Here is a 22295-nt window from a genome sequence, read left to right as displayed (position 1 = left end):
TCAGTTGACTTTAAGCACAGGAAATGATCCTCGATATTGTGGGTGGGTCTCACTTGATCAGTTGAAAGGCCTTAATTGTAAAACTGAGGCTTCCTTGAGGAAGAAGGATTTCTGCCTCAAAACTACAGCATCAGCTTCTGCCCCAGAGTTCGCAGGCTGCCAGCCCATCCTTCAGATTTCAGACTTGCCAGCCCCCCCGTAAGCCAATTCCTTGAAATAAACATCTATCTATCTATCTATCTATCTATCTATCTATCTATCTATCTATCTATCTATCTATCATCTATCTATCCATCCATCCATCCAATCTCCTACTATTTCTGTTTCTCTGGAAAACGCTGACTGCAACTGGCATCTAGTGAAAGGCAATAAAGTGGAACCAATTCATAGTCACAGAAACATATATTGACTTTCCTTACCTCCCTTGTCACTTGATTCTCCAATTCCTAATCCCTCATACTCTGTAGCTAACCCCTGGAACCGTCTCTGCAGTGTATATATACACATACACACAAACAAGCATGTATATATCTGTGTCTGTATCTACGTGTGTCTGTGTCTGTGTCTATGTCCATTTCTATAGTCTCCACAGCTTTCCTCTATAACACTGCTTGCTCTTCCTCTCTTCCCTTCTCTCCCTCTCCCTCTTCTGCTGGTCTCTCTTGTAGTCCACTCAGGCACTGCTGGTCCAGATCCACCGTCTTCATGCCTCTGCCTCGCGTGAGAAGCCCTCTCTGCCCAGGGGTGGGGATGGAGAAAAAGGAAAGAGGGAACTGAGAGAGGACAAGTATGTGTATATCTTATTGGGCAAGAGTGAGGAAAAGAGGACATGTATCCTCACATCTTAGTCACTTTTTTAAATTCTTTTTTTTTTGACCATGCCCCACAGCATGTGGGATCTTAGTTCCCCAACCAGGGATTGAACCTGCACCCCCTGCAGTAGAAGCATGGAGTCTTAACCACTGGACCACCAGGGAAGTCCCATTTTTTTTTTAATTCTATGAAGTTTTCCAAACTACTTTTACACTTAATTTAAAAATTCTCCTGAAATCTTCATAACCTGTAAGGTTATTTGTATATTACCATTAATTTAGATTATGGAGGTATTATTCATTTTTAGAGATGAGAAAACCAAGAATTAGAGAAATTAAAAGTTCGATCCAAGGTCCCACTTTAGGTGTCCCTTTACAAATCACAAAGTTGGGGTGAGAGCCTAAGGTTTCTGACTCCACTGCATTATACTGGCTCTCTATAAAGGAGAACGTGCTTGGTTTACGTTAATTGATCATTTAACAAACATACATCAGAGGCAACGGACTCCAGATAGGTGTAATAGGAAGTTGAATAAGACACAATCCCCACCTACAAGATACAAGGAAGCAATAGTTTGTGGTTTTTCGTTGTAGTATAGCATTCCATTGAATGAATATACCACAATTTATTTATCCATTCTAAAGCTGACGGACATTTAGGGCTCTTGTGAATAAAGCTGCAAAGAATATTTCTGTTTGTGTCTTTTGGGAGACATAAACATTCATGTCTGTTGTATATATTCATAGGAGTGGATTTGCTGGGTCATTAGCTAGTGCATGATTAGCAAATGAAAGGATGAAGCCTCTAATATTTACACTGGGAAGCTATAATTATTCATGCTAGGCTTAAGCCACCTCTGTGTTGGACACCTGCATCACCATCTCACAGCTGTGCACTGTCCCTCCCCATCTCTGCTTAATAATCTCGGTTGCCATGGTTCCAGCATCCACTGCAATATCTCGTACTGGGCATCAGAGCCTAGCATGTGAGGCTCGTGAGGGTACTTTCTCATGGGAGAGAAGCACGAAGTGGTGGCAAAGTACTAAACTGAATGACTAGAGATCTGGAATACTCTCAGGCTCTGATGTAAGGAGGCTGTGTGGTGTTGAGCGACTCAGCCTCTCTGAGAAACAAAGAGGAAGATTAGATGGTTGTCCAGGCCACTTCCACTTGAAAATCCTGTGATTCCTAATAAATGAATTGCATTGTCCAGACTCTTGTTCCAGCCTGAGGGTGGGATACCCTGTGCTTTGGAAGATGTGAGTAGAACAGAGTTTCACTGGAGTTGAGGCGCTCTTGAAGTGCCCTCCTTGGGTGCCTCTCTGAGCCAGGGCAAAAGTGGAACCAAAGAAGACAACACTTGCGGGTGAGGACCACTTTGTAGAATGTGTACTTAGGGACATTTCTATACCATTAGCTTCAATAAACAGGCATTTCTCTGCCTGTCCAACATCACAGCAGAAGTGCTCATGTAACCTTGATGCATTTCAAGCATTTTTTATTTGGAAGTAAAGAGGCTAACAGCCTGCATTTCAGAAATCTCTCAAGATCCATGACAGGTAGGTATTGTTAAAAGGTTAGGAGAATGTCCCTGTGCTCTCAAATAAAAATGGTTCGAAAATTCATCAAGGCCAGAGGAGCCATTCGGGAGAGATGACAGATGGGATATTTGTGTCTATTTAAGGATTAGAGATGAGAAATGAGCCTCTTCTGACTTGGGCTCTGCTTGTCAGAGATGATCACTCCAAATCCAACACAAAGGAAATCAAGGGCCCTGGGACCCTTGCCGGGCTTGAGGGTAGACAAGACAGGAGCTAGGATGGGTTGGTCCCTCACTCCCTGGGCATTTCTCCTCCAATGCCCAGATAGCAACCCTCAGTATCTTAGCCACTATATTCTGATGAACATAGGATAAGGAGAAAAACATGAAAATGAAAACAGTATAACAGAAGACTGTCCAGGAAATGGAAGAGAACGGCCTTTTAGAAAACTGCTATAGATTTGTTGAGACTTTATTCTAGAATAATCTCTGTGCCAAAGGTACCAGGAAATCTTGGTGCATTGCCAAGTTACAGTCCATGTGTAAAATTTATTTTAACTGTATATGTATTTGTTAAGCAGGTTGCTCACCAGAGTCTACCCTATGACACAATGTGGCACAGCGTATACAATTTATTGTGAACAAGAAATTAATGGCAAAGGGTACTATTAAGACTCACGATTTTACTAGATGCATGGGTAGTGCAGTAATAGGTTTTACTTCAACAGTGATGGGATACTAAAGGGAGACCACGTGATTTGCGCCATTACTGTGGATACTTTCAGAGATACAGAGAAACATTGTTATACTGTACCTGTGAATGCCTTGTAATTGTAATGCTGACTTGTTTCATGCTATTTAGGGTTTTATAATCTTTTCAAGTGTGCTGCCCTAAATTCTTGCACTCAAAATATGTCACGTAAGCACACTTGTGCCCCAGCTTCCACGTACGTTGAGAACCACTATTTTAGGATTTCACTGTTTTTTATATGATTCTACATACAATATTTGGTTGGGAAGGCTTTAAGGCTGATGCCCTGTTATGGCTTGTGAGATAAGTTTTAGTTCATATTTTCGGAATGTCCTTATATTGATTGTACTACAGTCAATACATACAATCCTGTACACCAGGATTTCTCCTTCTGCAACTTTTTGTTTAAAGTTGGGATTGAAAAGTATGTAGTACAAACCTTCTTCCTTCTGGAGTTTTGTTTGTGATAGTGATTTGGAAGACTGGGTGGATTTGTTTTCAGGGGAGGGGGGCCATTAGGGATGATTGGAATTTTGACAGCAAAAGCATTTATTTGTTTGTTTGTTTTTTGTTTATCTGCAGCATTAATTCCAAAGGTTCAGCATGGTGGAAAAGTAAGAAATCGCTCAGGATGAAGGTAATATTGCTTGATGGTCAAACTAAGATTGATGAAGAATCAAACTAGTTCTCCACATGGCATCCAAGTAAACTGTGTACATCCAATGTTTTTACTTAGAGTGCTGGTTTCATGGCCCGAGATTGAAGAAAATATGTTGTATTATTGTAGATATTTGAGTAGTCCTCACGTGATTAGGAAGATTCCTTGGTAAGATGCCCCAGAACCTACGAAACATGGAACAGCTGGGCCTGAAGACGACTAGGTGTTTTGATTGAGCCAGCCATTACAAAAACTGCAGTTGGAAGGCCTATCTGAATTCCAGGCAATCCTAGAAGCTTCTGGACTTGTGGGTCTTCACTACAGTACTCTGTTACTTGTAGGACATTAAGCTAATTCTTTTTGCTTGTTTGTTCGTTTTGGTCACACCCGGTGGCCTGTGGGATCTTAGTTATCTGGCCAGAGATCAAACCCACACCCCTGCAGTGGAAGCTGGAGTCTTAAACACTGGACTGCCAGGGAGGTCCCTTGAAGGTCTGTTTTATTCTAGTCTCTCTTTTGATTGGCTTATTTTTCAACACCTTGAAGCTTCCCACAGTTTCTTTCTTTTTCTTTAACCTCCACCCCCATTTTGGACTTTGTTGAATAATAAATACATTTCTATCACATTTGGATAGCTATACATTCTTTAACAGCTTTATTGATAACGTAATTCACATATTATAAAGTTCATCCATTTTAAGTGTGCAATTTAATGAATGTTAGTATATTTATGGATTTGTACAGTCATCACTAAAATCTAAGGACATTTTTTATCACCCCCCCAAAAAAGAAACTTTGCACCAACCAGAAGTCACTCCCCATCTCAACCCTTCCCTGCCTTTGACAAGTCCAACTGGTTTCATTATCTATAGATTTGCCTATTCTGGACATTTCGTTTAAATGGAATCATACAGTATGTGGTCTTTTGTGTCTGTCCTTTCACTTGGCATAATGTTGTTAAGTTCATGCATATTGTAGCATATGCCAGTACTTCAGTCCTTTTTATTGCTGTATAATATTCCGTTGTCTGGATATACTACATTTCCTTTATCCAGTCATTAGTTAATGAACATTTGAGATGTTTTTTTATGCTAGTATAAATGAAATTGTTTTCTTAATTTTGACTTGTTAATTGCTAGTGTATAGAAATACAGTTGATTCTTGTATGTTGCCCCTCTATCCTGCAATCTTGCTGAACCTTTTTTTTTTTTTTTTTTTTTGCGGTACGTGGGCCTCTCACTGTTGTGGCCTCTCCCATTGCAGAGCACAGGCTCCGGACGTGCAGGCCCAGCGGCCATGGCTCACGGGCCTAGCCGCTCCATGGCATGTGGGATCTTCCCGGACCGGGGCATGAACTCGTGTCCCCTGCATCGGCAGGCAGACTCTCAACCACTGCGCCACCTGGGAAGCCCCTTGCTGAACTTTTAAAAAATTAGTTCCAATAGACTTTAGTGGATTTCTTGGGACTTTTCTATTTACAATGTCATTATCTGTAAATAGAGATAGTTGTACTTATTTTCCAATATGGATACCTTTAATTCTCCTTACAATTTCTGTTTCCATCTATCTTTAGTTTGCCTCATGGTCTGACTCAGTATCACAGCTTCTCTCTTTGCTATTTTTTTCTGTGCTCTGAATTTTCAAGTTTAAATAGAGGCAAGAAAGAAAAAAGATACAGAGAATCTGATTGTCTCAAGTGTTAACTATGATTTTTGTTTGGGCAAAGCTTCACATTCTAGCTCATAATTCTCTGGCTAATATACGCTGCCTTTGGGTTAGATGATCACTAATAAGCTCCAGTGAGAGAAAGGGAGACCAGAGAGAAAGGGAGACCACAGGTTCTGGGTACCTCAAGAAGTTTTTTTAGAAGGGGCTGTAGGAATGGCCTGGCTTTGTAATTAATATGGATAGAATACTATGGTTATAGTAGGCGTTTATCCAAGATAAGATTTTTTTTTTTAATTCAGAGGGTTTCTTTGTAATGTTGATTGGAATGGATTATGAATTCTAGTATTTTAATTTTTAAAATTTAAAAATTGAGATATAACTGACATGCAACATTATATTATTTTGAGGGGTACAACATAATATTTGTCTATATTGTGAAATGATCAGCACAGTAAGTCTAGCTGAGTTCTGTTCCCCATACATAGTTACACCTTTTTTTCTTGTGATGAGGACTTTCAAAATCCACTACAGTTAAAAATACTTTATTGTATATCTAAAGTATTTTTAGATTGCCTGATAAGACCACTTACATATTTCTGTATTATGTACTACCTTCTCATGATTAGCCTACATCATCTTTATTTGGTTGAAAGAACTCATTTAATATTTTAAGGAGATAAGTATATTCAAGGTAACTAGCTGTTCCTTCATCTCTCTACTCCCTCCAAGGAACTCTTTCTTTGTAATTAGTTATTTTGGTAAGAATTTATTGTGCATCTGTTTTATGTAGAACCTCCAATACATGCTATATATTGGGGTATAATTAGGAGGGTATATTTGTGGAGGGGAGGTCCCAAAGAAATAAAAAACATAATTCCTGGGATTTTTAGTTTCCTATAGAAAGAAGGTTGAAACATATTATACAACTTGAGAACAGGTACAAAGTAACATGTCTCAAAACTGCAAAGTAGCATCGTACAATTTGGATATGTATATGTTGAAAAGAACAAAATGATGACATGTAATAAACTCAATACTCTGCCACTGACCGGGGATACAGAGGTGAAAAAGACATAGTCTCTGCCCTAAAGATTTCTATAGTAATAAATCAGCACATAACTGGAGCTCAAAAATGTGACTGCATTTTCGTGTATACCTTTGTAATAAGAGGATGCATGCTGTGTTGTGGCTGGCTGCCTTTAATGTTGAAATGGACTACCTGAAGATAATACCATCACTAACCTTATTTCTAAAGAGAATACATATGCCTCTGTAAGACTAAGGTCATATGGGTAAATTTATACATGTCACAGAATATTTAGCAAAAAATAATTTCTAAATGTGTATGTAGACAACTTAAACATTATTTATGTATCTTGTAGAGGTGACATACTAACCTAGACACTTTCCAAAATAAAACTCCTCAACTTTTTCTGATGTAGTTTTAATTCCTCCACGAATTTACACCATCTCTGGCAATCACTTTTCTCTGCCTCTTCTTATTACGGTTTAACTAGCTTATGTAACTGAGGTGGAAGGAGACACACAAAAGTGAATGCTCTGCATGCTTGGTGCTAATAAATAATTTTCTCTGTTTTCTCACATGCAGATTTGAAAACCATATTTAAAATTTTACTTTACAAAAAAGAAAAAGTACATAGTTCATGAAATAAAGCCACAGGCCAAATGCAGTGGTGGTTTTTTTTTTTTTTTTTTTTTTTTGTATTTTTTACTGGCTAAGACTAAAATAAAGGCTACGTTTTGCCTCGGGGATTTGTTTACAGGAATCTAGGAATGGCTCTATTGGGAGAGTGCATCTCCCTCATTAAACGGTGAGTTCCTTTAGGAAAGAGATTACATCTTTTAACTCGCTGGCCTAAACTTCTAGAATACTATCCTCAAAGCGTGCTTTGTCAGATGAATGAACTTCCTTGAAAGTTGCCCAGTTAGATGCCGTTTCTGCAGTCAAGATCACAACTCCCAGAAGGCGATGCTCCTCTGGCGCTCACGGTATAAGGACGAGAAAGTACCAGCACCCATCGTACCAGATCAAGACTACAATTCCCAATACACCCAGTGGGCTCCGGGAACCTTGTCAGGAACCACTTGTTGCCATAGCATCCGGGTCCGCGCCAACCAATCCTAGCGCCCCTCCCGAAGAGAGGCGGGCCATTCGTATCCTCGACCAATCGGAGGCATATTTGTTGTGGCGCGTGACCGGAGGAGGCGGGAGCTCACGACCGGCGGCTTCTCCTTGCTTCTTGGGGTCGTGGCCTTGCTCCTCCTGTGGAAAGCTAGAGTCCGGGCCTGTCCACGCGCTTGTGTGCGCGTGGGGCCTGTGGTGCTTGTGGGTCCGCGCTAGGTGTCTGCAGGCGCAGAAACAGAAGCCATGGGCGGGACGGCCAGCACCCGCCGGGTCACTTTCGAGGCGGACGAGAATGAGAACATTACCGTGGTGAAGGGCATCCGGGTGAGTGACAGTGGGCGGGCGGAGGGCCAGTACTCGGACTCGGACCTGGCCTTTCCGGGTTCCGCTCAGCCTGGTTTCCTCCGTCCGGCCCCCCAGAGTTGTCCGGCCTGAAGCTGAGTTCTTTGCAAAGAAGTTTGAAGTTTTTCAAGACGTGGGACATCCATTCAGAGATATTTGCTGGTTGTGGGCCAAGTGCTGAGCACTGTGCTGGGGCGGCTGGCGGATGCCAGGTTGCTTTAGACCCTCCAAGGGCTCACAGTCCACTGTAGACTGTATTGCTCAGTAGTTGTGGGACTTTATTTGAAACCCCTTCCTCACTGTACCCATCTGTGAAACGGGGCTTGTCTGTCTTCTCCTGGGTTCAGGATCCAAAGCCTGCTTTTGCACTGCCCACAAGGCCTCTCTCAGGATGAACTGGCCTTTTAGGGAACCCTTTATCTACTCTGTTGTTTAGTACTCTCCCACTGACAGCACCCATTCCCCCGACACACACACACTTTTCGGCCCTGCCTCGGGTGACTTCTCGTTCTCCCTCCTTCACTTTTCTTTCACTTGACATCTTGTCTTTTCCAGGCCCCTCCTCTGTGGCCTGCTGTGCCTAAGTTTTGGACTAGGCCCAGTGGCTTCAAGACTAGGGTCTGCCAGCCTGATAGACCTTGAGATAGGATTGCAAGTTTTCGTACCACTAGGAGTAGTACACTTTGTTCTGTCCAAGACGTTGGAGAGAATTTTTAAATGCTCCCTGAATATGCTTGATACATTAACCGAAAACTTGATTTTTCTCTAGGGTGTCAGCATACCAGCACTAATTTCAATAACACACTCTCTGCTGCACCTGAATTTGGAGCCTCACATTTTTGGAAGTATGATGCCTGATCCTAGTAAATAAAGCAATTTGATCTCCGAAAGTTTTTTTTTTTTTTTTTCCCGGTACGCGGACCTCTCACTGTTGTGGCCTCTCCCGTTGCGGAGCACAGGCTCCGGACGCGCAGGCCCAGCGGCCATGGCTCACGGGCCCAGCCGCCCCGCGGCATGTGGGATCTTCCCGGACCGGGGCACGAACCTGTGTCCCCTTCATCAGCAGGCAGACTCTCAACCACTGTGCCACCAGGGAAGCCCTAGATGTTTTTAAGCTGATCTTTATATTTTTCTCAGCTTGAAACAGTCCTTTTCCTTCTCCTGGGGGGAAGTCTCAGTGTCATGAGTGAGCCAGTGCCTTTAGCTCAGTTGATTGAAGCATAGTGCTGATGAAGCCCACACTTCAGGGTTGAACTGCAGATAGGTTAGTTCAGCTTGGCTGAGGAAGACATTCCAGATATGCCCAGTTGTCTAACATTTATGCCATCACTCGTAAGAATAAGAGTGTGCCACATATACACACTACTATATATAAAATAGATAACTAATAAGAACCTACTTATAGCACAGGGAACTCTACTCATACTCTGTAATGGCCTATATGGGAAAAGAATCTAAAAAAAGAAGAGTGGATATATGTTTATGTGTAACTGATTCACTTTGCTGTACAGCAGAAATTAACACAATATTATAAATCAAGTACAATAAAAATTAAAAGAAAATGTGTTCACCTTAACAGTAATACCTAAACACACTACATGTGTTTCTCTCTGGTGGTTTTTGGCTTTACCAAATTTGCCCTCTTTGGACCCCTTTTATTAGTTTCTCATGAAGAGAATAACTCCTATTTCTTTTATACTTTTCCCTTACTTCTGTGTACACCACTTTTCCAGGCCTCCTGCTTCTATGTTTAGAGCATTTCCTTTTGGACCACTGTGACCATATCACCTGTGGTTACCTTTTTTCATAACAATAAAACTTTAATTTAAAAAAAAAAGAGTATGCCAACGATGCAGCAGACTCAGTCGCTGATGGAAAACCAATTTTGGGTTCCACTGATAAGGGTAGTAATTTCATCTTCATTTATCTTAATATACAAGGGGTAATATTGAGTAAACAACATAAGGTTTTCAGTAACTAGGCTGCACTTATTAATAGATCACATTTTTCCAGATTTTTCTTGCTGAGATCCTCAGCAGTTAGCAATTAAAGGACTTACAATGTAAAGTTTCTTCTCATCAGGTGTTATTTTCATGTTATTTATTGGGTCCTGGTTTTCTCTTTCCCCTTATCCTCAGCAGTCAACAGCTCCCCTCCCCCCTTCCATAAAATAACCTGTATTCTTACACCTGATTCCAACTTTGAACTCATGGGTTGGATGAAAGGCCACCCTCTTGCCTTGCCCTCCTCTCCCAAGTCTAAAATAAATTTATTGTGATGGAAAGACCAAGCATTTTGATTACTCATATTACATGTGCTTAATAGGACATTTCTGAGCACCTGCTGTGCCTGCTTGGGAAGTGTGCCTTCCACTCAGTCTTTCACAAGTTTATCTGAAACATCAAAGCTGTGAGTGAACTCTTCCAGAGCAAATGTCAACTTCAATAAGTATCATTTTCAAAGTAATATTTACCATGCTTTCCAGGCATAAACTAATCTCTTCAACTGGCCATGAAGTCGCAAGCTGAAATTCACAGGAGCCAGTTATGGTAGCAAGGATACTGATGTGGAACACAAGCTGTGCTTTGGGAAGTATTAGCAGTTGAGAGCCCCTAAGTTATTTCATGTGGGATTTGGCTGAGGATCCTGGAGAGGGTCCATTAACAGAGGCAACAAATCCAGTCAGTCGTTGGGACTCCTGAGGAACGTTGTTGGAGTAGTTGACTGGTCCCTTTCCACTTTAGGTTCCATGAATCTCTTGCGTATATATTTACCATGATAAGCTTTCTAGGATTTTCATACAGACGGTAGAAGTTCATGTTTTCCACTAATAACAAATGCAAAGAACACAAGTGATAATCTACAGACATAAGCTAAAAATTATACATGTGTATATGATAGTATAGAATAGTCCCCCTTAAGTAAGTATTAGGGAGTAATGTCTTCCAAATAATAGTGGCAGTTTTTGAAGCCTTTGTGTTGAAATGGTAGTGAAAAGAAAATGACCTGTGTTACATGGAAAGAGGACCAAGTGAGAAAAGTGGGTCTGAGTCCTTTAATCAGTTTGATAAGAAACATCTGGAAGAAGTTGAAGACAACCTATTATGGAGGTGAGGGTCTGATTTGTTTCTGTCTCATGTGGTTCCTATCTCAGCCTCTTGGAGAGGGGCAACTTAAAAAGGAGTTCTCTTCCTCCGTTTACTCTGTTCCTTGGAAGTAGAAATACTTTATCATTGTCCATTTCACACAGTCTCTTGTTTCTGAGAAAATACTAGATTCTGGGTTGTTGAGTGGTATACTTGTGCTGATTTTAGATAAGACCAACCAAGGTGGTTGGGAAGACTATAGAAGATGACACAACCTTTTCCTCTTCTCTGGGGCACGTGTTGGTATGGGGTGTAGTACAGACTGGAAATTGGCAAGTCCCATTTACTTAAATTTGTCTTCAGGAGCAGTAGAGAATAGGGTGGATAATCAAAGTCAGCTGAACTGAATTCAGCTCTGCTGGCAGGCCCTCTTCTTTTCGTTCTCCCTTATATTAGAACAGTGGTTCTTAACTTTTAGTTCACAGACTATTGTAAATCTGTAGGCTATGGACTCTACCCAGAATAATGCAATAAGCAGAAAATTTTGCATACCATTGAGGAATTAATCCATAGACTCCTGAATCCATGGACCCCAGGGCATAATTCTTGCATTAATGTGTGTGTTTCTTTGCTACAAATAATTTCTGTAAATTGCACTTGGTATTTGCCTTGGTGGAGATTCCAGAGATGTCTGGAAACCAGGTATAGTAGGTATAGATCTTTAAATAGGAAAAAAGATTTTCTGAAAGACGTACCCTGTTTAAGGAAAGATGTTTCCTAAAGAAGTTGCTGCTGATACAGAGGCTGCTTGTCCAGCTCTTGCAGAAGCTTATGTTTTACATTTGACCCCTTTTGGGGTCAGGTTGCATCACAAAGAAGAGTTGTTCTCCAGCTGCATATTGTGTGTATAACCCAGGCCAGCATCCCTAAATCTTGTCAGCTGCTTCACAAGCGAGTCCCCCAGTTCACAGAGGAGATCAGGTGAGAGTGCAGGCCTGAACTTATTACTGCAGCTGGGAGGTCAGTTCAGTGAGTATCAGCTTGAGATACAAAGTATAGCCTAGCTATTGCCTTCTGTCAGCATAGTTGTGACTGGACTGGGGAGAGGGTAGATTGCTTGAGTAGGCAGAGATGCAACTGCAGGCTTCCATGGGTGCTCCTTTGGGAGGGCCTGAGGATACATGTGTGAACGATTCTAAGGACAAAAAAGAGAGGTTGACTCTCAAGGCAACTCTGCAACGTGTTTATCAACTTAAAAAATGAGTTGTGTTCCCTTGGATGACATACTTACCAATTTACTGAGGTATAACTAAAGACCTTATTGGGAAATGTTTTGAATTGATTGACATTAAGTACAAGTTTTGAAGCATCAGATAAGCCAGACAAATAAAAAGTTAACAATGAAATAAGAAATAATTAATGTTTATATTGAAAGAGACTTGTACTTTTACTATGCAAAGAGCATAGACAGGGATAAACAAGCACTGTATATACTCCGACCGGGACTTAATGCAGCTGCTTCTGGCAATAGCTGTAGGCCTTGTCTTCATACACCACATAGAGAAGGAGCTCATTACAAACTTGGGCGGAGCTGATGAATGTGAACCGAGATGAATGACCTGTTGAAGTCCTAATGGCTGGAGTTGTGTTAGTAATAACTCTGCCAGGTATTTGTGTAGCATGTTGTAGTCTGCAGTGCATCTTGGAATCCTTCCGCTGTAACTCCAGTGGTAGGTGTTATTTTCACTGTTTTCAGATGAGGAAAGTGAGGCCCACTGAGGGTTATATAGCTAGTAGGTGACCAGTGCTTCTTCCTCTATTCTGGGCCAGCTTCTTGTAACATATGAAATTATATATGTCAAATTAGCTTTATATATATTAGCTTTAAACACGTAAATTATATTACATATATAACGTATGTATTATATGATATAATACATAGTATATATCATATGTAATATAAAATATACATATTTACATTACAGCATACTATGTTAACATGGTACATTAAATGTATATTATGCAGTATATTACCTTATATATTGAGTAAACTTTATATAAATTATATATCAGTTAAAATAGTTTTAAGATTCTAAAACTTAATAAGGCTCATTTTATTTCTTTAAGAGGAAGTGATACATTTTTACTTTATTGTGTGTGATTAAGGAGTATATTATTTAATAGTGGAGAAGGCACTGGACTAGAGAATGGGGGTTACTGGTTGCTGTCCTGATGCTGCCAGTAGCTGGATGTTACTCAGGACCTCTTTTTTCTCACTTGTGAATTGAGAGGATTGGAGTCAGTCTTGAGGGGTTCTTCCTAAGATGTAGCTCAGCTTTGTAGATGAGTTGCAGCAACAGTCTCAGTGGCTGTTAGTTGTTAGAAAAGCAAAGCCCCTTGGCACTCTCCTTCCTAACTTCCACTTCTCTTCCAAGAAAGGAGTCATGGTTTTTCCTTAAAAGGTCACAACTTTTGAGCTGTGGACTTTCCCTTTACTGTCTCACCTCCATTCTGGTTTGGGTCATGAGATGTAAGTAACAGTTCAGGTACAAACTGTTTTGTTCACTGATGTCTCACAAGGGCCTCAATTAGTGCTTGGCTTAGTAAACCTTGTTCAATGACTAATACAGGAGCTCACAGTTTTGCAGAAAGGCAGTTGCTTGTTCTGTCACTGGAGCACTGCACTGGAAATTTGTGCAAGGTACCTGTGGGGCACAAGAAGGGTAGCGTTGGGTAAGCAGAATTGGAATGAAATGGCTTTAGGATGTTTGAACTGAATTTTGAAAGGCAGTTCTCTCCCAAGGGGCCCAGGGAGAAGGCAATGTAGCCATGTATAAAGGCAAAGAGATGGCAACAAGTAGCCAGTGTGGGTGGAGAACAGGGTATGAGGTCTTGGGGGAAAAGCTATGGAAGCTGAGGTTGGAGAGTTAGGCCATAACCAAATGAAGAGGAAGTCTTGAATGCCACACAGAAGAATCAGGACTTTCTTGTCAACAGAGGTAGCTATTGAAGGATTTGAAACGGGAATTACCATAATCAGATTTGCATTTTAGGAGGAATATTGATGGTGCCATGAATTAGGGCAGGGGAAATGGGATGCGAGAAGAGATGATGAATTTGTTAAGCTTTCAGGAGTTGAGGAAGTCATGGCTAAGAGAATAAGAGAGAGAAGAGTCAAGAAGTCCTATGTTTTGATTTAGAAGCTGGATGGAGGTGGTGTCATTAATGAGATAAGGAAAGCAAGAGGAAGAAGGGATTTTTGGCAAACGTGAATCCAGCTTGCGACGTGTTGGGTTTGAGGCGCTTGTGGTCTGTCCCAGGGGAGGTGTCCATTAGGCAATTAAGTGTTTAGGTCTGGCTTTCGGGATACAGCTCTTGGGCTGGAGATAATGGTTTAGAATTCATTCATTAATCAACAGCAGTTAAAAAATCAAGGGAGTGAATGAGAGTACCAGCAAGAGCATGTAGAGTGAGAAGAAAATCAAGGCAAGGAACAGAATGTGGGGACCTCTAGCATTCAAGGGGAGGGGAAGCCTGCAGAAGAGAGAACACTCAGCCAGAGTCCTAGGACAAGCAGGAAGGGATGTTGGAAAAGCAGGGGAGGGGTTTTCGGAAGAGGGGAGTGAGCAAAGGGAAGTCATATAAATTAGGTGCTTTATAAGTATAAATAAAAAAGATTTATTTATATAAACATAAATATAGAAGGTTATTTATTTGATCAGTGGTGACTTTTACTGGAACACTTTCTCTGCTGTATTGGGTTACAAGCCAGATAGTGGTGTGTTAAGGAAGTGGAAACTGGAAGAAGGTTCTTAAGGATGTGGGAGGTAGATCACCCCATTACTTGACCTGGAAACCTTCTTGATGATTTCTGCTTCGCCCTCATCTAGTCAGACAATGAATCTGGCAGTGAAGGAGACAGCTGACTGTGACCTTGACACTCAGACTTCTTGCGTTTGAATCCTGGCTGCATTGCTGACAACTTGTAAGGTCCAGTGCAAATTATTTAATCTGGCTTTGCTTCAGTTTCCTCACCTATACAATGGAGGTAATAAAAGTATCTCAGGATTGTGAAGGATTAAGTGGGTCAAGTGCTTAGTTTAGTGTAAGTGCCTGGCACATAATAAGCACTCAGTGAAGGTTAGCCATTTTGAATCCTAAATATCTTTTGAATGTGTTCTCCCTGGAACGTGTTTTTTATTTTCTAAAAACAACTTTATTGTGGTGTAATTTACATATAAAATTCACCTGTTTTCTGTGTACAACGCTTTCTAATAAATTTGCAAAATTGTGCAACCATCACCACAGTGCAGTTCTAGAACATTTTCATCATCCCAATAAAGTCTTCATGTCCATTTCTAGTTAATCTCCATTCTTATCCTAGCTTTAGGCAACCACTTATCTATTTTCTGTCTGTATAGAGTTACCTTTTCTGGGCATTTCCTGTAAATAGAATTATACAATATGTGGCCTTCTGTGTCTGGCTTCCTTTACTTAGTTGTTTTTTGGGTCTAACCATATAGAAGCATCTATCAGAACTTCAGTTCTTTTTATTGATGAATTGTAGTCTATTGTATGGATATATGTTTTGTTTATCCATTCACTGGAATATGGGTATTTGTTTGCTATTATGAGTAATGCTGCTCTGCACATTCCCAGGCAAATCTTTGTGTGGACATATGCTTAATAGCTTCTTAATTGGTCCTTTAGCGTCCTTCAGGGGTCCTCTTCTTTTCTTGTCCCCCTCCAGTCTGTTCTCCACACTGTAGCTAGAGTGATCTTTCTAAAATGCAAGTCTGATTGTGTCATTACCCTGCTTAAAATCCTTCAGTAGTGCCCAGCCGTCCTCAGGATCTAGTTCAACTCCCTAACTTGAAGGATTTACTAAGAGTCTTCAAAATCTAGAATCTTATTTCCCTCTTCACCTTCCCTTTCACTAAGCCCCCTCCTCGGCTTCCTCCTTCAGCCATTCTTTTATTCATTCATATAGTTTCATTTATTTAACCATTCACTCATTTAACCAGGCTTATTGAGGCTCTGGGGATATAACACTAGACAGGACAGCCAAATCCATGCTTTCCTGGAGCTTTCTTTCTAGTGAGAAAGGCAGGCAATAAACAAGAAAGAATCAGATAGTGGTAAGTGCTGTGAAGAAAATAAAAAAGGATGATCTGATAAGTTGCGGGGTGGGGGGTGTTGTGGGCTGATGACTCTCAAATCTCCTAGCCTGAGTGTTCCTCAGAGCCCCTGCCCTGTTGCCAACTGCCTGCTTGATATTTCCCCTTGCTATGCTGATAAGCCCTGCTGCTTAACTATAGCTTCATGCAGTACTCTCCTCTTAGAGTACTCTTATCCTACTCCTTCTCTTTCTAAGTACTCTTCATCCTTCTCAGCCCCCGGCTCAACCCCACTCCCACAGCCTGTCTGGATGCCCTGCCCATCTGCCCATTGTGCTGTCAGCCCTTCCATTACAGGCCAACTGCATTAAGTAACATCCTTCACATTATATTTAAATGCATGATGATTGTCTGTTTCTTCTTGACTTTAATCACCTTGATGACTTCTGCCACCCATAGTTGGCTGGCACACAGTTGGTGCATAATGAAATCTGTTGAAAGAGGGATTGTTTGTGGTTAGCCTTGAACGGGAGGGAGGGAGGGAGGGAGGGACACCATTTCATTTGGGGCTGGAGGGAAAGAAGGAGCTAAGGCCTGCTGCAAGCTTAATTTGTAGGACAGGGGAGGAAAGTCGAAGGAGTTCTGATGGCTTACATTTTCTCAGAGATTACAATTTAGTGCACAGTATAAAATGAGGAAAAGAGTTATTTATAATGAGCAATTAGCAGTGCATTAGAAGAAATGAAGTAGTGCTGTGGGGTGCATCTTGAAATCTTAAAATTGTTCTTACTTGCTTTTAGTGTTATAGCTATTAGATTTAGTCTAATTTCTTCAGGGCATTTGTTATACATACTGATATGGATGGCTGAATTACTTGGATGCTACTGTACTGTTTTCTTTCTTGTTCTTTTATAATTGATTTTATTTTGACGTTGCTTTTTCAGCTTTCGGAAAATGTGATTGATCGTATGAAGGAAACCTCTCCATCTGGTCCGAAGTCTCAGCGGTATTCTGGTGCTTACGGTGCCTCAGGTATTTCAGAATTTTAATTTCTGAGTTCTTAGCAGAAAAATTATAAGTGGTAAAGTTCACTCAATAGTCAAGTTCTTCTGCACTTCTGTCTTTTGTTTTTTGGATGTTCGACTTTTTTTGGGGGAATAGTCTTCCTTTGGTATCCATGGGTATTGGTTCCAGGACCCTCTTGGATACCAAAATCCATGGATGTGCAAGTCCTTTATGTAAAATGGGTAGTACTTGCTTATAACCTATGCACATCCTCCCATATACTTTAAATCATCTCTAGATTATTTATGATACCTAATAACACTGTAAATGCCAAGTAAATAATTGCCTGCATGGCAAATTCAAGTTTTGCTTTTTGGGATTTTCTGGAATTTTTTTTTTTTCCTGAATATTTTCAACCTGTGGTTGATGGAATCTGTGGATGCGGAACCTGCAGATATGGAAGGCCGACTGTATTGGTTAGTACCAGGGTTTCTTTTAAAATTCTTTGAACTAAAAGTGGAATGAATCTACTTTCAAACAGTCTTTGGGAATGTTTTTTCTCTTCCAGCTCCTGAATCCTCTGTTAGGCTTTGGAAGGTTATTTCATATCTTTTTGTGTAAAATGAATTACTTATAGGGGTATGAGAGGTTTGGGAGTAAATATTTATTAAAAAAAATTGAACTTAGAAAATACTGATTTATTGTTTCCAGATGAAAATCTCTGATGATTTTACTATCTTAATAGATTTCTTTAAGTTTATTAAGTTTATTCCTTCATAGTCTTAATTATTGAGGAAAATATGATGTTAAATGAAATCCACAGAGAATTATTGTCTCATTTTATCTCTCTTATCCTGTAGGATAAGAGACTGTTTCTCTTTCCTTTTCTCTCTCTTACCCTGTCCATTTATTCATCCAACTAATATTTATTGAGCACCTGCTATGTGTCTGGCACTGTTCTTATTGCTGCTACATTTGATGGATGGACATGCTGTTTTTTGGTGAAATGGCAATGAGAAAATAGTTGAGATGATTAAACTTGGACTAAACGAGAATTTTCATTATTTATTGGAAAGGGGTATTGTGTGGTAAATCTGGCTACAGACTGAAATACCTTGAGAAAGGTGAGATGTTGCCCAAATGCCATTCACTTGGGGGCATTTGTGACCCTCTTACTAATCATTAAGTCAGTAACCATGAGTTGAACTTCTGATGTGTGTAGAGCAGAAGGTGCCAAGATGAATAAGAAATAGTTCTTGTCCTTTGCAAACTTTTTGTTTAGCATTAAGAAGTGTTCATCGTTCATTAAGGTTAGATAGAAAGTGACCACCCCCTCTGCTGGAAACCCTATTTTTGGCTTCTGGGCCACACTCTTGGTTTTCCTTCTACCTTACTTGCATCCTCAGTCTAGTCTTCTTTGCTGATTTCCACTAATGTCATCAAATTGTATGCCTTTTGAATCATTGTGTAGATGCCCGTGACTCCCAAAATTGTATCTCTAGCCCTGACCTCTCCTTGAAACTTGACTCCGACAATTGTCTACTTCACATCTCCACTTAAAATTCTTCAACTTAGCAGATCCAAGACAAAGCTTTTTATTCTTCTTCAGAGTTGCTTCTCCTCTTTATCTTTCCCGGTAAATGGCACTGGGATTCATCCTTGTTTCCTCTTTTTTTCTTAATTTTTTTAAAAAATTATTTTATTTTATTTTTTTATAATCGGGATTACAGATCTTTTAAAAATTTTATTTATTTTTTATTTTTGGCTGCGTTGGGTCTTCGTTGCTGCGTGTGGGCTTTCTCTAGTTGCGGCGAGAGGGGGCTACTCTTCATTGTGGTGCATGGACTTCTCATTGTGGTGGCTTCTCTTGTCGCGGAGCAGGGGCTCTAGGCATGCGCTTCAGTAGTTGTGGCATGTCGGCTCAGTAGTTGTGGCTTACAGGCTCTAGAGCACAGGCTCAGTAGTTGTGGCACGTGGGCTTAGTTGCTCGCGGCACGTGGGATCTTCCCAGGCCAGGGCTCGAACCCGTGTCCCCTGCATTGGCAGGTGGATTCTTAACCACTGCACCACCAGGAAAGTCCCTTTCTTAATTCTCATATTAGACCATTAGCTAGTCTTGTCAGCTCCATCTCCAAAATATGTTTGGATATGTTCTTTGCTTGTCTATCTTTACTGCTGCAGCTCCAGTTGAGGTAACCACCATCTCTTACCTTGTCTTTTGCTGAAGCCTCTTAACTGGCTCCCTACTTCCATTCTTGTCCTCCCTCTATGCTCTGCCAAGCACAGAGAGGCCTCAGCAATCTTTAAAAAAATACATCAGCTCGTGTCATATCCTAGTGGTAGATCTCCATGGTACTTAGAATATAATTTGAATTGCTTTTCTTGGCTTCTGAGGTATACCATGACTTGTCCCTTTTTGCTTTTCCAACATTATCTTTTGACATATGGATATTTTAAAAATTGGAATTTGATCTAAAATATGCTTTGTTCTAGGTAGATTTCTTCTTTTCCTTTTTTTTTAAAAAATTATTTATTGTGTTCTTGCTGCGTCGGGTCTTAGTTGCAGCATGTGGGCTCTTCATTGAGGCATGCGGGATCTTTCGTTGTGGTGCACGGGCTTCTCTCTAGTTGTGGCACGCTGGCTCCAGAGTGTGTGGGCTCTGTAGTTTGTGGCATGCAGCCTCTCTAGTTGAGGCATGCAGGCTCAGTAGTTGTGGCTTGTGGGCTTAGTTCCCCCACGACACGTGGGATCTTAACGGGTTCGACCAGGGATTGAACCTGCATCCCCTGCGTTGGAAGGCGGATTCCTTACCACTGGACCACCAGGGAAGTCCCCAGGTAGATTTCTTTTCTACCTACTATGTTAAGGAGATAGGATGGTGGTGGTGAACTAATGATGGAATAGTAATAACATTTAAGTCATGTTTATTACGTGCCAGGTACTCTGTTAAATCCTTTATGTCTAGTTTGTGTAATCTGTATGATCCTGTGAAGAAGGTACTGTATTAAGCCATCTTACATGGAAGAAAATTGAGACTTGAAGTGATTAATTATCTTCCCCAAAGTCACACAGCTGGTGAGCAGTGGATGTGATACTTGAATTCAAGACTGTTTGACTCCAGAGCAAATGCAGTAAACCACTCTGTTTTATTATCATTTAAATGACATCTTGCTTCATTTGTAGAAAGGATGTGACAAACTAGTTGTAGGGAAAGAGCTGCTTTTTAGTGATGTTCTGCTTGAGTTTAGGAAAGCACCTTTCTGTAAGTGATTGTTGGTTCTTCTCGCTTTCTCCCGGAGAGGAAGTGTTTTTCTTCTTGGGTTGGTTTCTTAAAAGGATACTTTGAAAGAGTGGGTGTGGGTGGGGAGGCTTTCTATAAATGCTCATGGTGTGGCCTGCAGAGTGTGACACTGACGTTGAGATAAGTTCTGCCTATGCTGAGGGATCCATCCCTTCCCATTCTCGATTTGACGTGACTGATGAACTCTTTGGTCCATGACCAGCCTGGGCACTGAAAACTCTTTGAATGCCACCTTGTGTTTTCTTGGTCAGGCTAGAAGTACACTCTCTAAATGGTAGCCATTAGTCACATGTGGCTATTAATATTTAAATTAAAATTAATTAAAATGAAATAAAATAAAAATTTTGTCTCTTGTGTCACACTAGTCACCCTTCAGTGCTCAGTAACCACCTGTGGCTAGTGGCTGCCATATTGGACAGTGCAGTATAGGACATTTTCATCATTGCAGAAAGTTCTCTTGCACAGCTTTAGTCTAGATTTTATCAATGCTTGGCCTTGTGAGCTTCATCAGGTGATTTTAATGATGTGGTGACTGAGGTTGTGGAGCTAGACAGCTCTGTGTGTTTGTGAATCTAGCTTCCTGCCTTTTCCACATCCCAGCTCCCCCAGGATTGTGGGTACATGGATGCCAGGAAATATTTCCCTGAGGACTACTGTCTTCACCTCAGTCTTCAGCACAGCTTCCTAACCTGTGTGTTATGAGTGTATTGGAGGAATTGATTTCTTAGATTCAGGGTAGCTGGTGAACACATGTGTACCCTCATATGCCATACAAATACTTGCTTTTTCTGTCTGCACTTTGATGTGAAAAAAGCTCAACAAGGCTAATAGCTCAGGCTCTTTGAGAATATTTCCATTACCCATTCCAGCCCAACCTAAGAAAAGAACTAATATTTGACATACTATTTTGAAGTGACCTTGCCTTTAGGTTCAGAATGCAGTTAGACAATGATTGTGCAAATTAACAGATTTATTCTTCTTAAAATTTAAAGAATATGTTTCTAAAAGTACACAGCCTCAAAGTTAATGTTCTTTTCTGCGTTTGGGGTTTTAGTAGTATCCAATAATAGATTTCTTTTTTTTTTCCCGGTACACGGGCCTCTCACTGTTGTGGCCTCTCTCGTTGTGGAGCACCAGCTCCGGACGCGCAGGCTCAGCGGCCATGGCTCACGGGCCCAGCCGCTCCGCGGCACCGGGGCACAAACCCGTGTCCCCTGCATCGGCAGGCGGACTCTCAACCACTGCGCCACCAGGGAAGCCCCAATAATAGATTTCTTAAGATTTATAATTTAGATGTGTAATGAAATAATTTTTCAAGTCTACAAAAATAATATGGATAAAAATGTCACCAGCCTTTTCTATATTTTTCAGTGTCAGATAAATGATATATTAAATGTGAGTTGAATTTTTAATATTTGTTAAAATGCTCTCTTCCTTGCAGGACTCTAATTCACACCAGCCCCCTAGGCTATTCATATGTGTGAATACAGGGCAGAGTTGATGGACTGAGAGCATTAGGATTTCTGTGTATAAGAACTAAGTTTTGTCATATATATAGTTTCGAGAACATAATTTATGCTGTAAGAAAGTGATTTCCTTTAAAGACTTTACTGAAACTATTTTTTGCCCAACCTTGAACCAGATCAGTGACTCACTGCAGTAAGTATTTGCATGTAAAGCTGTTTAGGCAAAATAATATACTGTGTGACACACAGCATATTGTAATGCCACTTTAATAAATGAATGCGCTCTAAAGAACTTAATTGTATCCTTGCTGCCTCAAATTCTTTGATGTGTTATGTGCTATCTTAACTACATTGGTTTGCTTTTTTTAAAAAATATATTTTTATTTTTACAAGAGATAAAT

General features: G+C 40.7%; 1 protein-coding gene across 1 annotated transcript in view; it reads left to right on the top strand.

The window, feature by feature from the left end:
• Positions 1 to 7663: 7663 nt before the first annotated feature.
• CHCHD3 (coiled-coil-helix-coiled-coil-helix domain containing 3) overlaps positions 7664 to 22295 on the top strand; it is a 288171-nt gene continuing 273539 nt past the window's right edge. The window contains exons 1-2 of the mRNA XM_082846400.1: positions 7664 to 7900; positions 17066 to 17153. Coding sequence (XP_082702526.1) covers positions 7820 to 7900; positions 17066 to 17153 — 169 coding nt within the window. The 5' untranslated portion in view covers positions 7664 to 7819. The remainder of the gene's footprint in view (positions 7901 to 17065; positions 17154 to 22295) is intronic.

This window comes from Leucopleurus acutus, assembly GCF_964270905.1.
Source record: "Leucopleurus acutus genome assembly, chromosome: 9".
Classification (NCBI taxonomy): domain Eukaryota; kingdom Metazoa; phylum Chordata; class Mammalia; order Artiodactyla; family Delphinidae; genus Leucopleurus; species Leucopleurus acutus.
The sequence above is the reverse complement of the archived record's forward strand: the minus strand, read 5'-3'. Positions and strand labels throughout refer to the sequence as shown.